The sequence below is a fragment of the Euprymna scolopes genome, chromosome 15 (genome assembly GCF_053919585.1).
Source record: "Euprymna scolopes isolate OS-2025 chromosome 15, ASM5391958v1, whole genome shotgun sequence".
Classification (NCBI taxonomy): Eukaryota; Metazoa; Mollusca; class Cephalopoda; order Sepiida; family Sepiolidae; genus Euprymna; species Euprymna scolopes.
In genome coordinates this window covers 49,209,721-49,225,675 of record NC_136496.1, presented here as the reverse complement: position 1 = coordinate 49,225,675, position 15,955 = coordinate 49,209,721, and the positions used below count along the sequence as shown (strand labels likewise).

General features: G+C 36.9%; 1 protein-coding gene across 5 annotated transcripts in view; it reads left to right on the top strand.

The window, feature by feature from the left end:
• LOC145293821 (TAF6-like RNA polymerase II p300/CBP-associated factor-associated factor 65 kDa subunit 6L) overlaps nt 1–15,955 on the top strand; it is a 313,860-nt gene that overhangs the window by 106,091 nt on the left and 191,814 nt on the right. For all 5 annotated transcript variants that reach the window (XM_080140452.1, XM_080140453.1, XM_080140454.1 and 2 more), the window contains one exon: nt 2,111–2,320. In XM_080140452.1, the coding sequence (XP_079996578.1) occupies nt 2,111–2,320 (210 nt within the window). The remainder of the gene's footprint in view (nt 1–2,110; nt 2,321–15,955) is intronic.

The following is a 15,955-nucleotide window of genomic DNA, read 5'->3' as shown; positions in this document are numbered from 1 at the left end:
TTTGTACAATTTGGTAAAAGGTATATTGGATATACATGACCACTAAGTAATTTCTTAACATATCAACATTATCTTTAACCATCTGAATCAAAACAATTAGGATTCAATGAAGATTCCTGTGCACTTCTGCTTTAAGCCTTATTTCCTTAATTTCTATAATTTTTAAGTTGAAAATTTTAAAAAGTAAAGCACATTTCCTTTTTATAAATAGCAAGTTTGAACAAAAACCCTACTGCAATGTTGTACCTTCTTTGATTAAATTGAAATATACTGTCACACTCTAAAATGCTACCCATGGAATGTTTAATAAAATTCTCAATCTTTGTTTTATTACTGTTCAATGAAATATTCTGGAATGTTCAAAATTGTCAATAACTCAAACACACAACTGATTTGGTCTGTAATAGGAAAACTCTGCAGATTGTCGACATTTTTTAGATAATCCAACAGGTAAAAATTTGGCGGCTGGGTTTATGGTTCATTGAGTATGAACTTGTTGGACAAGTTTATTTTTACTAAACATGGTTAGACTGCAAAAAGGCTTCCATGTGTGACATTTTTCTGTTGCGAGTCTGTATTTTTTGTTTTGGGATAGATGTGATTATGGGGTTTTCTCCATAACACTAGGAGAAGTTTGTAAACAAAAATGAACTGCAACTCTATGCTTCTGTGGTACCAGTTTACAAAAACTCTGGCGAAAGAACTGACCCGTTAAATTATCGCCCAATTAGCCTCCTACCTCTTTTCGCCAAAATATTTGAGTCCTTAATTAATCACGCTCTAGTCCACCACTTTACAGCTGCTAAACTTCTGTCTAACCACCAATAAGGACTTAGGCAAGCCTGTTCTATTGCAGATATTCTAACTGTAATCTCTGAACTTTCATACCAAGCACTGGATATATCTAAGGCTCTTAACAGAGTATGGCATGATGGTATTCTCATGAAAATAAAATTCTATGGTATTACTGGACGAATGCTTAGCGTAATTAAATAATTCTTATATGAGAAATGATCAAGTTGTTCTTGATAGGCATACGTCCAAAAAATTTGATATAAATGCGGATCTACCTCAGGGATCGATCCTTGGACCTTTGTTGTTTCTGATATTCATAAATGACTTACCTGATAAAATTGTCTCTGAGATGGGTATATTTGCTGATGACACCACGCTCTATAGCAGACATGTGGGGAAAACTAATGAGCACATGGGTAATGGCAGAAACCCTAGAGGAAAACCTTCAGTCTGTAGGGAAATGGGGTAAAAAATGGATGGTAACGTTCAATGCTGCCAAGGCAAAGCTCGTTTCCTTTAATAATTACATGAAACCTTACCAACTACCAATAGCTATGGCTAAAGATACATTACCTGAAAGTACTTTGTTCAAGCTTCTTGGCTTAACGTTAACATGAGTTGGAATAGATACATTGAAATCATTGCCAAGGCTGCTGCAAAGAAGATGGCCTCTCTCTACTGTGCTAAAAAGTTACTTACACCTGAAAGTATCCTGTACCTCTACAAAGCCACCATTCAGCCATGATAGAGTACTGCTGTCACATTTGGACTGGTGCATCTGCTACCAGTCTCTCGCACCTGGATAGGGTTCAAAAGAGTCGCCAACCTGATAGGTTCTGAACTATCATCTAAGCTTCAGCTCTTGTCCCATCGATGAAATGTTGTATCCCTCTGCGTGTTCTACAAGTATTTTAATGGTGAATACTCTGACGAACTACAAGCCCTTGTACCCTCGTGATGAAAATACCCTGACAAACCCGACACGCAGCAAAGTTCCACCCTTATGTTTTACTCTAATAGCTTCTTCCCCAGAACTGCTAGACTTTGGAATTCTCTTCCAGGTTCCTGCTTCCCCAACTGTACTGACATGCAGAAGTTCAAGTGTAATATGAACAGACATCTTGCCGCTAAACTCCCTACATAGTACCCCTGTAACTTAAGTCACTGATAATAGCTCCCTACATCAAAGTGGTAATGTGCCTTGTTTGAGGTGAAAATGTAATTAAAAAAAAATGCAGTAAATATGTATTAATTTGCTTTTTAAAATATGTATAAATAAAACTAAGTTACTTTTCTTCTTTCTCATCTCTCTCAGGATCCTGATATTGATGCTGCCCATACCAAGGATTCAACTGGCCATGGACTTATAGATGAAAAAAAAGTTGTTAGTGAAAAGCGCTATATTATCCCATCTCGTGAATCCGTTCGGATGATGGCAGAAGCTGAGGGAGTAACAAATCTCACTGATGATGGCGCCTTAATACTTAGTGAAGATCTCAGCTATAGATTAAGGGAAATTGTTCAGGTTGGTTTCACATTGTGGAGTTTTCTTATATTTATCCTTTTTACACAAACGTGTTGCTTTTTTATTAAAATGCTTTTGTAAAAAATTAGTAAACATCAAAAAGAAAATAAAAATTGAATATTTTATATTTTTCGGAATATTTTATATTTTTCGGAATATTTTATATTTTTCGGAATATTTTATATTTTTCGGAATATGATTAAAAAGAAGAATGTTTTTTTTAAAAAAATTTATTTAATTTTGCTTTATTTTATTCTTGATCACAAATTCTAGTTTTTAAAATGAAACTAATTGTAATGTGATCAGCTAATCACCTATAAGCATAATCTAGCATAATCTTACCATGTCTACTAAGTAAATCACCTACTTTGAATACATGACAAAATGATGTTGCCGATTGGATTTTTATTTAATATGGAAAGTGAAGAAATGGATGAAGTGCTTCCAAAACACTTTAAAAATAATTACAAGACAGCTATGTACTGGGAGGATAGAAAGAAATCAACCTACTTGGGCAATCGTGAGATACGAAGCTATAAAAAAGATGACATACCTAATGTAATGGAAACCATGACAAAGTCAAAGAAATAATTTTGAAAAATATTCAATTATCAGGTAGGTTTCTACCACTATTTTGCAGTTTTTTATTTTTAAATCATTTTCCAAACTTCAAAGATTGCAAGAAACATTGAAGTAGTAATACACACGGACGAAAAAACGCTTTGGATAATCACAGATTTCAAGGTAGTTCTACTAAAATAGCCATATTTTTTAAACCAAAGCACTTCAAGTCTTCAAATTACTACTGTTTTGTTCGGAAATGAATATACTTTCAAATGAATTAATAAATATGAATGTACATTATATATTTTAAGAGTTTTAAGCAAATAAAGTGATAAAAATGTGAACGTCATAAAATGGCGTTTTCGGTAAGGTTTTGTAATGACCCCCCCTGTTTTCTAAAGGTCCGTACCGTGATTGTATGAAGAATTTCGTCATGAAATTTGGGAACCAATTAGAAGAGGTGTTAATCTTAATACTGTCAAGTGTCCGAAATATTTTTGACCATTTCTTTTTTTGTCATGTTAAAAATAAGACTTTAATATGACGAGTATTGAACATTTTGAAAAAAAATTCTTCGGACACCCAGTAGTAAGTAAATCAATCTTTTTACTATCTTTATCAATTAAAAGTATTATTTTATGTTGAGTAGGATCACGGTAATTGATAATTTAAAAGGACCTACCCGAAAAAAAAATTGTTTCTATTTCTCGAATTTGGTCAAATGAAGTTAGTATTACTAGAAGCAGCAGCAGCAGCAGCTCCAGTCTGTAGAATCAGCAATAGCACAGTGTATAAACAACACGCGTTCTTTAATTTTTATTCAAGAACGAATTAAGAAAAACATGAAAATATGAATATAAATGTTCTTATATGTTTAATGAGAGCTATTTTGTTATCAGAATAACATTAGTTTAGAACTATTCGGTTTTCAGAATGTATAATAACAACAATCCCAACCAATTCGGCATTATGAATCTGTTGCAATTTCTCACATTGCTCGTCAAATTTAAAAACATGGTTAAAAAAACAAAATAAACTTTTGTAGATATATAGCTTGCATGCACTTTTATTCTTTAAATTAGTTTTGGACAACGAATTAAAACAATGTTTTACTGCGAACAGCCACAAATATTTTTTTTTCAAAATCAAAATAAGTATCAAAATCTCGTTTATACATAGATTCGAAAAAGTTGTCAAAAAACAAATATATAACAAATAAATGTTATCAAAGGCAAGATAAGTTACTTTTCTACCAAACTGGATATATTTTTTGTGTTTTTATTCAATGTAACATGTTTATTCAGCTCGAAAAACATACAGTGTTTACCGATGTATTGGAAAATTAAAAATGGCGCCCGGCCCGACTCTCTTTGACATGGTAAGTTTGAGAAAAGGAGTTAAAAATAAAAAACAACTATACAAAATACTGTTAAAAACTCACCGAATATATGTCAGCCTATGTCACGGTAACATATATTGAGCGAGTTTCTAGCAGTATTTTGTCTACTTTTTTATTTTTAACTCTTTTCCCCAAACTTACCGTTTCAAGAGAGTCGGGCGCCATTTTAAATTTTCCAAAACATCGGTAAACACTGTTTTCAAGCTGAATAAACATGTTACATTAAATAAAAACACTAAAAAATTATCCAGTTAGGTAGAAAAGTAACTTGCTTTTGATAACATTTATTTGTTATATATTTGTTTTTTTGACAACTTTTTTGAATCTATGTGTATAGTAATACAAACCCTCAAAATCTATATCAATATTCTTGAAATTTTAAAAGCAGTTAGAAAACACATCAAACTACAATTAGGAAGCTTTTTATTTCGTTATTTTTTTTTTCTACTTATTAAGCGAAAGATATTTTTACAACCTGCTCCAGCGTAGTATAAACGGCCTATGGAATTAACACCTTCAACCTCGAAAATAGAAATCAACAAATTTTTGAACGCTCTCTTTGAAAAAAAGCTCTCTTAACTTCACCTCTAATACAAATTATGTGTGGCAAGTCTCCTCCTAAAACACTCTTTAACCCTAACAATAACACTAAGTTCGAGTGGCAAGCCCCCCCCCCCCCAACAAAATACCTCTGTAAGCCACATACAAGCATCTAAAACAAACAAACAAACAAAAAATAGATCCTTCCTTAAAGAAAAATACACATAAAAATAAATTGGTTAACTGTCCTAAAATACTAGAATGCCAGGAAATGATGAATTATTTTACATTAAATTTTTGTGAAACTAACCGCTCCCCCCTCTAATATTGTTTTTGTTAGCTTTGTCTCTGTCAAGTTTTCAGTATGTTCACACATAATTTTCCTTAGCCCTACAATTAATTCAAAGTCCAAATGGCAACCCTCCCCATATTCTCATTGCATAGAAACCCTCTTAAAACTACACATAATCATCTTAAAAAAAAAAAAAGCATGCATATTTTCCCATAGAAAAAAAAAACAGTTAACTGCCCTAAAATGCTAGAATGACCTGTAATAGGAAATTATTTTACATTCAATTCTAAAATAATTTGTTTATCTTTCATTAAAGTTTTTCATGGCATTTTATACATAATTTCCTAAAAAGGTAGAATCACATTTTGGAGGGGTGGTCAGAAGGAGTTGAGTGGGGTTAAACAGAAGGCGTTAATCTACAATAATACCAAAGAAATATTGCAATATATTCATTTTTAAATGGTCTTATGTTTAGATTTAAGTTTTTTGTACATAAAGCACATTACAATTCAACTTTGAGTTCTCCAACTTCTTTTCTGTTTATGGATACATGGCATTTTTAAGGAATTGCTGCATATTTATGCACATTTACTGCAGATTATTTGGAAACCATAAACTTTGGGAGATTTTCAGTTGCATATTCTGATTCCTTGTACAAAAATACACTTATATGGTAAATTTCATTGATTAGTCTTGTGTTTTAACAAAGATATGACATTTTTACTGAAAAAGTAGTGTAAAAAATGTGACGAAACGCATATGGTCTTAAAGAGGGAAAAATATCCAAACGTGTGAGGCACAAAAATAGCCATAACTTCCTTAATTTTAATCAGATTTAAAAAATTTAAAAAGATTCTTTCTTAGCTCATCAAGCTCTTTCTATGCATACCAATATTGAAATATTTAAAGCTATTTCAATTTTTTCATGTGTATTGCTAATTGAAGCCATTTTTTTTCTTGTTCTCATGTAATGCTCCATACTATTTGGTATTTGAACAGAATAAACATTCAAGGCCCCAAAAATTTATCTTGCATTTGGTGACATTTATTTGTTATATATTTATATTTTGACCATTTTTTCATACCTCTGTGGATTGTAAAACGAACCAATAAATATTATTATAGTCGAGGGAAGTTAATCTTTTTCTTAACTGGATAATAGGTTTCTGTGTTTTAACTCATTTAAAAGTGTTTTTTACTTAAATAAAAAAAAAAGTGGTGTCGAGTGAAGCCGTTTGAATTAAGATTAAAGAAAAACAATTTTTTTTAACAAAATAAACAAAATTACAGTGCTATTTTTATAATACTATTTTCAAGTTCAAGTTTTACCATATCCTTTTTATAACAGTGCTAGGTGAAAATACAGAATAGTTACAAAACATCCTCCCTTCCCCATGTTTAAAATAGGTGTCTAAATAATAACATTATTATGATATAATTATTTGTTATTAAATTGTTAAGTAAAAGTATATAATAGTTACACAACACTTTATCCCCTTGCTAAGAATGGGTGGCTAAATAAAACATTTAAGACATTTTAGAGTTGCAGACTCTTTCCCCTCACTTAAAAATTTGCCAAAATCCAAAAAATCAACCAATTTTAACAAAATTTTCAGTATTTATTAATTAACAGTGACAGCATGTCTTATTTGCTGTATTAAACATTCTTATTCCATTTAAATGTGTTTTTCATTTAATTTTATGCAAATAAACTTTCAGTACTTATGTTACCATGTTGAAATAATGTTATCATTTAGAAATCCATTCTTAAAATGGGAGAGGAGATTGTTTTATAATTATTCTATATTTTCACCGCACAATTTAATAAAATAAAAAAATATTGTAAAATTAAAATTTAATTTGAAAATACTATTAAAAAAAAAAGAAAATAGCTTAGTGACATAAGTGCATCAGCACGAAATTATCTTCTTTTCAATTTTTTTTTTGAAGTGAATATTTAAAAAAAATAATTTTCTGATGCTAAAATAGAACATAACCAAAAATATTCCTTTTCTTTTCATAATCAAAGACTTATGTTTTCTAAATAATTAAAAATAAATGTAAAAACTGTATACTTTATTGCTGTGAACCACTTTGTAAAATAATAAAAAAAAAAGTGGATTCTCGCCAGCATTCGAACAACATTCCAATTTCTGACCCATTCAGTCTGGTTCTCCCAAACTCGACTTCCGCCATCTTGACTTCAGGCCTCATTCCTGTGTGTAGCCTCATTGATATGCAAATTACATCAAACTACATTTCCTCCTGATCCTTAAAGATTGCCTCATAAACTTAAAACCATGCTAGTCTCCCTACTAGCTCACTCAGAAAACCTAGACACAGTTAGCCCACGATACTCTGCTAGACACAGCTAGCCCATGATACTCTGCTAGACACAGCTAGCCCATGATACTCTGCTAGACACAGCTAGCCCATGATACTCTGCTAGACACAGCTAGCCCATGATACTCTGCTAGACACAGCTCACGATACCCTGCTAGACACAGCTACCACATGATACTCTTCTAGGCTAAGTTAGCCCATGATACTCTGCTAGTCACAGCTAGCCCATGATACTCGGCTAAGCATACAGTTAGCCCACGATACTCGGCTAAGCATACAGTTAGCCCACGATACTCGGCTAAGCATACAGTTAGCCCACGATACTCGGCTAAGCATACAGTTAGCCCACGATACTCGGCTAAGCATACAGTTAGCCCACGATACTCGGCTAAGCATACAGGTAGCCCACGATACTCTTCTAGACAAAGCTAGCCTATGATACTCGGCTAGATACAGTTAGCCCATGATACTCAGCTAGACACAGCTAGCCCATGATACTCGGCTAGTTACAGCTAGCCCACAATACTCTTCTAGACACGGCTAGCCCACGATACTCTGCTAGATACAGCTAGCCCACGGTACTCTGCTAGATACAGCTAGCCCACGGTACTCTGCTAGATACAGCTAGCCCACGATACTCTGCTAGACACAGCTAGCCCACAGTACTCTGCCAGACACAGCTAGCCCACGGTACTCTTCTAGACACAGCTAGCCCACGGTACTCTTCTAGACACAGCTAGCCCACGATACTCTTCTAGACACAGCTAGCCCACGTTACTCTGCTAGACACAGTTAGCTCATGATACACTGCTAGACACAGCTAGCCCACAATATTCTGCTAGACACGACTAGCCTGCGATACTCGGCTAGGCACAGCTAGCCTACGATACTCTTCTAGACACAGCTAGCCCATGATACTCTTCTAGACACAGCTAGCCCATGATACTCTTCTAGACACAGCTAGCCCATGATACTCTTCTAGACACAGCTAGCCCACGATACTCTTCTAGATGCAGCTAGACCACGATATTCTTCTAGATGCAGCTAGCCCACGATATTCTTCTAGACAAAGCTAGCCCACGATACTCTACAAGACACAGCTAGCCCACGATACTCTACAAGACACAGCTAGCCCACGATACTCTACAAGACACAGCTAGCCCACGATACTCGCTTAGGCACAGCTAGCCCACGACACTCCGCTAGACACAGCTAGCCCATGATACTCGGCTAAGCACACAGCTAGCCCATGATACTCGGCTAAGTACACAGCTAGCCCATGATACTCGGCTAAGCACACAGCTAGCCCACGATACTCGCTTAGGCACAGCTAGCCCACGATACTCCGCTAGACACAGCTAGCCCACGACACTCGGCTAAGCACACAGCTAGCCCACGACACTCGGCTAAGCACACAGCTAGCCCATGATACTCGGCTAAGCACACAGCTAGCCCTCACTTAAAAGTGATGCTTCCTTTTTTATACAACTCAACCAAATCGCATTTCCAGTTCTTCATTTAAAAGCGAGGATTTTTCAGAAAAAAAATAGCAACCAAATCGCATTTTAAAAATTTTTCATTTCAAAGCGACAACTTTTTCTAGGAAACTAAATCCCCTTTTAACATCCTTGTTTAAAAGCTACACCTTTATTTATTTTTTTTTCAGCAAATAAAACTGAATTACATTTAAAATTTGATACTCTTCTAGATACAGCTAGCCCACGATAATCTTCTAGACACAGCTAGCCCACGATAATCTTCTAGACACAGCTAGCCCATGATACATTTCTAGATACAGCTAGCTCACGATACTCTGCTAGACCCAGTTAGCCCATAATACTCTGCTAGACCCAGCTAGCCCATGATAATCTTCTAGATCCAGCTAGCCCAGTATAATATTCTAGACACAGCTAGCCCATAATACTCTTCTAGACACAGCTAGCCCTTTATACTGATCTAGACACAGCTAGCCCATAATACTGTTCTAGACACAGCTAGCCCACGATACTGTTCTAGACACGGCTAGCCCATGATACTCTTCTAGATATATTACATTGCGTTTCATTTTAAAGAGAGTCTTAGGATCTTATTAGAAGAGTGTTTGTCTTGAGAGAGAGTCTTATTACAGAGAGAGGAATGTTGAAAGGACTCAGTGAGAGAGATTTTTGTTGTAATAGACTTAGAGAGATTGTTCATGTTAGGAGAGATTCTTATATATTAAACGTTCATTCCTTAGATGTGTAGAAGAAGAAAGCTCTTTGAGTGATGATATAGTGTTCAGACAGTTTGGACATTGTGTAGACATGATGATTTTGAGACGTGTATATAAAGACATAACACAAATATATAATACAATTGGACTTTACCTTTTTGTACGAATCATAAGACAAGACAAGCTTTACAAAACACATAATGGTTTATTTCGTCACGACCGGCCGTTTCCATCACCAAGAATTCAAAGTCTCACATTTTTCCTTGAAGTGACGTCTCGCTCCTAGACGCCTGACTGTCTCTCTCCGAGTTTTCTCACTGACTGACTCTAAAGTTTTTTCTCTATTCCTAGAACTTTCTATTTTCCGTGACGTGATACACATGTTAAAACGTGCATTCTTTCACGTGCTTTGGACATACGTGTCCAAAACTTTTCCTGTTTCTACAAAAGGAATTTTAACCTATATTCAATATGTTAAAAACATTATCTTATAAGCTGCATTCTTTCAATTTAAAATTTCATAACAAACTTGAGAGTTCACATTCTTTCCTTGAAATATTTATCTATATTCTAAACAAATGTTTGTTTTACATTTTTAAATTCTCACACGTAATCTATTTCTAAACTAAATTACAAGGTTCGAATTTGTCTATTGCTATTTCATTTTCATTTTAAACTAAATTCTCTATTTTTATACTTACATGACAAGGGGACAGCCCTTATCATGTAACATCCCTCCCTTCCATATTTCACAAAAAAAAAATGTATGCATTTTTAAATTTAGTACATTTTTTATTTTTACATCTACACAACCACACGGCTAGAAAGATCAGGCTAAAAAAACACAAAAAAAATCTCTTTCAGTCAGCCCTTCACGGCCGACTTCACAATTATTTATTTTTTTATAAGATCAGAACCTTTCTGATCTTCGTGGCATTTACTTTTTGGGTGTAGGGTCTTTACCTATGATTCACATCAGCTATTTTCCAGCCACCCATATGCTGCAGACTAGAGGTTTTCACCTTTCTCGAAATGGACGACTTCCTGCGTCCCTAGTGTCCTGATCTCTTTCCGCATGTTTAGTCTTATCAAGTATGGCTTTGTTTTTTTGTTTTTTCAATAACTATCTTATACGGGACATACCAAAGCTCATATACTTAAATCTTTGTGGTTGGCTTCAGAAGTTTAAGATATACCTTTTTTTTTCTCTCATACGGATTCACTCGGATTTCCTTGCTTGGATTCTTGAAACTTCGACGAGGATTTAGAAATATCACCCCTAACTAACTAACACCTTTTCTGCGCTCAACACCTTAATTGCGCCTAAATTCTATCTAATTGCCCGATATTTTTGTGATTTTTCTTTTCTCTCACCAGAGCTTCCAAGATCCAGCCGATATATCCCACATTCATGCATCATTAAAAAAAATACAAGGTTATATCTTTCTTACGTAATCTACGGCATATTTTTGCTTATCTCTTACTTCATTATGCTATATGTGATTGCCTCGGGACTACCTCTCATCGGTTTACTGGTCCCCTTAAGAATTTTCGTATTCTTTCCAACGCCTGTGTATTAATTAAGCCAAGACTTACCACTTTGCTTGGAGTCGTTACGTGCAACCCGCTTATTTTAAGCACTTAATTAACCAGGTTCCCAAATTTTTCGAATAGGGGCACTTCTTGTGCTTATCAATCCCTACCAAGTCACTTTTCTTGGAGAAAAAATTTTTAGGATCTCTAAAAAAAACAACAAAAACCAAATGCTAAAACAAAACAACTTTCTTACGGCTTATCACATCTAAAAACTCTCCAAATACCCGTTTACGTAATTTTAATTCTTGTCCCCCTTCTAAAATTCTAACTGAATCTGTAAGCCAACCATACGTCTTAACTAGTTTTATTTTCTCCTAGACTGTTTAAATCTAATGTATATTTACTGCTGACTTTGAATTCTTGCTGTGAAAATCAATAACATACATTTAGACAATTTACAATATTTGTTTAACATCATAAAAACATTTTCAATAAAAAAAAAATACCTTAATACATTTAAACATTTTGCAACAGTTATAACTTTTTTTCAACAAAAAAAAATCATCTGAACTAAAACATTATTATTTAGAAGGCCATCCTTATTTTCGAGTGACGTTTGTTTCTCTAAACCTTGACATGCAAAGCATGACCTCCTCCTTATTTTCTAAGTGGGGGTGGGGGCGAAAGATGAAACTGCTTTAATTCTAGGAACAGATACTACACTTTGATCTTATTTATATATTTTATTGAAGAAGAAAAAATTGAACATAAAACGTACAAAAAATTCTATTCAACAAAATTAGGCACAAGGCCCTATAAGAAATTGGGAGGGGGAGGGTACAGGGTCTTTTTGACTATATAACAGATGAGACTTTGAGGTCTTACTCTTGACTGGCAACATTTACCAAAATACCTCAATCACTCTGTGGATCTTAATCTAACTAATAACCCCAGAGTTCAGTGTAAAAAATAACTTAGATACAATTTGTAAAAACTTATCTGTGCATTTTTTTTTTTTTTTTTTTTTTTTTTGTGTGTATGTATATGCATGTGTGAGAAAATAAAGTTCGATTTCATTCGTAAAATAAAGTTCTTGAATTAATTGGAATAAAATGTTCGTGGAGTGGGAATAAACTAATAAAAATGTTCATTTCAAAAAATAAGGGAAAAAACTACTAATGTGTTGTTAGTAAGACCCCCCTGTACTATTCTATGTGGTTAGATCTCCCACTGTTTTCCGGGGAACCGAAAACAAGCAGGGCATCCCTAATGGGTTTGGGGAAATGGCCTTAATAGAAGTGGGAGAAAATACAGCAACGGCTGGAGGAGGTAGGAAGGTGACTTCTGAGTAGGGGGATGACCGGGGGCATCAGAAAATAAAAATGAGGAGCAGAGGGGTTGGGCAGGCTCAGAGGTTCTCTAATACCAAAAAATAAAATCAGGGACAGGATCTCATTTGTACCACCAGTCAAGAGTTACTTTACTGAACTTATGCTAACCTAGGCGGGATGGGTTCCGTAGGACCCAGCACCGCCCATGCCATGCCTAAGGAGGGAACACGTATTGAAACTTGTCTCCTCTACGGATGCACAAACTAGTGCTGTGCACCCACCTCTTGTCAAACTCCACTCTAGGCAACCTCTTCCAATCGCATCTGATCTTTACTTTAAGCAAATGTTTAAAGTAAACAATCAGATCCCGATCCGGAACAGATGTCCCTTCGCGGACCAACTTGAGGCGCGTGATCCAGATGACCATGCGCGCTACTGCTAGGATCGCCAGGAAAACCAAACTTTCCTCCCTGGGGAACGGCGGCTCCATGTTGTACACAAAAGTTCCTACGTCGAGATCGAGCGGACACTCGGCATCGATGCGAGCTGTTACCCCCTCGACGTACTTAAGAAGGGGCTGTATCCAGCAGCAACTAAAAAACGCGTGCTCGATTGTTTCGGGCTCGCGTTCGTCACAGCACGGACAGAAGCGCCTGGTATGTTCTTTATACCAGAAAAGTTCGTCGAAGAGGGGCAGCGCATTTCGGACCAGTCGCCAAGTCAGGGAGAATTCCGAGTTATTCAGAATCTCCCGTCCCGGCGCCCAACACCATTGAGAACGGACAACCTTCATCGACCATCCCATCCGCCTACAAAGTGGATCCTTCGTGGTCCCCTCCACTAAATCCCGATACAGTTTCTTCCTTGGCTGATCGAGGACACTGGTCCCCGGCAAAGCTCTAAGAGCGGTCCGGCATTCGGAGAAGAACTTGGACTCCCTCTTCGGTCTACGACGACCTTCTACCGAAGGGTTGGGTTTGAGATTAGGAAACGAGTTCTCAACGACAGGGACCCAAGGAGCGTCTCCTTCAAGCGAACGACCCAGGAAAGCCAATCTCTCGGCGTTTCTATGACACAAGAGACTGGGCTGACCCAGGCCTCCCTCGCTCGGACTTTGAACACAGACCTCTCTGCAGACATAGTGCTTACCCTCGTTCCACAAAAGTGAATCGAGGCGCCCTTGTAAGCGGGTTAGGCGTTCTGCAGGGAGAGGAAGTACAGACAAACGGTAAAGGATGAGCGGAAAGACGTATGTAGCACACGCCTCCGCCCGACCCTTCAAGGACAATTTCCTTCCAATCCAAGTCTTAACTGACGATTTGACCTTAGACTGTACTTCCGACCAATTCTTTTCCAGCTGAAGTCCCGGTCCAAACCAGACACCGAGAATGCGGACCGGTCCATCGGTCCAGCTGAAAATACCTGGAAGCGAGTTTACCCCGGTCCAGGCCCCCAACCGCAGGCCAGCAGACTTGCTACGGTTGAAGATGGCCCCTGTTACTTCTTCGTATCGAGCGAGCGCCTCGACCACCGCTTGAACGTCCGTGAGGCAAGACACGAACACGGTGACGTCATCGGCGAACGCGGAAACCCTGGCTCGTGTGCCTCCAGGGAGAGCTATTCCGCCCAGGACTGGTGTAGCCGCCTCGTCCCTTAACTTGCGAAGAAGGGGTTCCAACGCCAGGACATACAACAGAGGCGACTGCGGACAACCCTGTCGCACCGACCGAGAGACAGCGAATGACTCCGACAGCTTACCGTTGATCTGCACCGCTACCGTCGGCCTGTCATACAGAACAAAGATCCACTTGCGGAAGTCCGGATTAAATCCGGCGGCCTCTAGCACAGATCCTAGGAACCGATGGTCGACCCTATCAGATGCCTTGGACTGATCCAAACTGATCAGCGCGGCTTCGTCGTCGTCTTCTGTCCCCTCTATGATCGAGCGTATCAAGTGCAAATTGTCTTGAATCGATCTCCCCTTCACAGCATAAGTCTGGTCCAGTTCGATCAAATCAGTGATGACAACCTGCAAGCGATTCGCAAGAATCTTTGCCAAAATCTTTAACTCTGTGTTTAGCAGAGTCAAGGGCCTAAAATCATCAAAGTTTTCCCTCCCACCATGCCGTTTACCTTTCCTCAGCAATGTGATCACACCCTTGGTCACCTATCCAGGGATTGAACCCTTTACTACACTTTGATCTTAGCCAAAAGATCAAGTAAAAAAAATGATGCGTATTACATATTTATTCCAGACATCACACATCGCTAAACTGCTGATTCCAAATTCTTAAATAAAAACATTATTATTCAGAAAGCATTCTTAGTATTGGGAGGTTATGTTTTTTATATAATCTTCAGTTAAGGAGGAAGGATTTTACGGAATTCATATGAAAGTATTATGTACTAGCAGTTACCCGACGTTGGTGTAAATACATTGAATGTTTCCAAGCAGAATACTCAGCGTTGCTAGAGATCGGATAAGATTGGTTGATATATGTACTAGCCCAATACCCGGTGTCGCCCAGGATTGTATTAAATAGTTGTACTAGCAGAATACTCGACGTAGCCCAGGATTAGATAAAATTGGTGTATATTTTTAAGGTGCTTGTGCACTATATGTCTGATTTGAAAATTTTTTAGGTGCTTGTGCAGTATAGGCCGATTTTACAATTTTGAAAGTGCTTGTGCAGTATATGTCCAATTTGAAAAATGTTAAGGTGCTTGTGCAGTATAGGTCTGATTTTACAATTTTGAAGGTGATTGTGCAGTATAGGTCCGATTTGGAAAATTTTGAAGGTGCTTGTGCAGTATAGGCCCAGTTTGACAATTTTGAAGGTACTTATGCAGTATAGATCCGATTTGACAATTTTGATGGTGCTTGTGCAGTATAGGTCCCATTTGAAAAATTTTAATGTGCTTGTGCAGTAAGGTCTCATTTGAAAAATGTTAAGGTGCTTGTGCAGTAAGGTCTCATTTGAAAAATGTTAAGGTGCTTGTGCAGTATAGGTCTGATTTGAAAAATTTGAAAGTGCTTGTGCGATATAAGTAGGATTTGCAAAATTTTGAAGGTGCTTGTGCTGTATAGGTCCTATTTGACACTTTTGAAGGTGCTTGTGCAGTATAGGTCCTATTTGACACTTTTGAAGGTCATTGCAGTACAGGTCCGATTTGAAAAATTTTAAGGTGCTTGTACATTATAGTTCCGATTTTAAAAAAATTGGGAAGGTGCTTGTGCAGTATAGGTCGGATTTAACAATTTTAAAAGTGCTTGTGTAGTATGGGTAGGATCTGCAAAATTTTGAAGGTGCTTGTGCAGTATAGGTCCGATTTGACAATTTTTAAGGTCATTGTGCAGTATAGGTCCTATTATTATTTTTGAAGGCGCGTGTGCAGTATAGGTCCGATTTGCCAATTT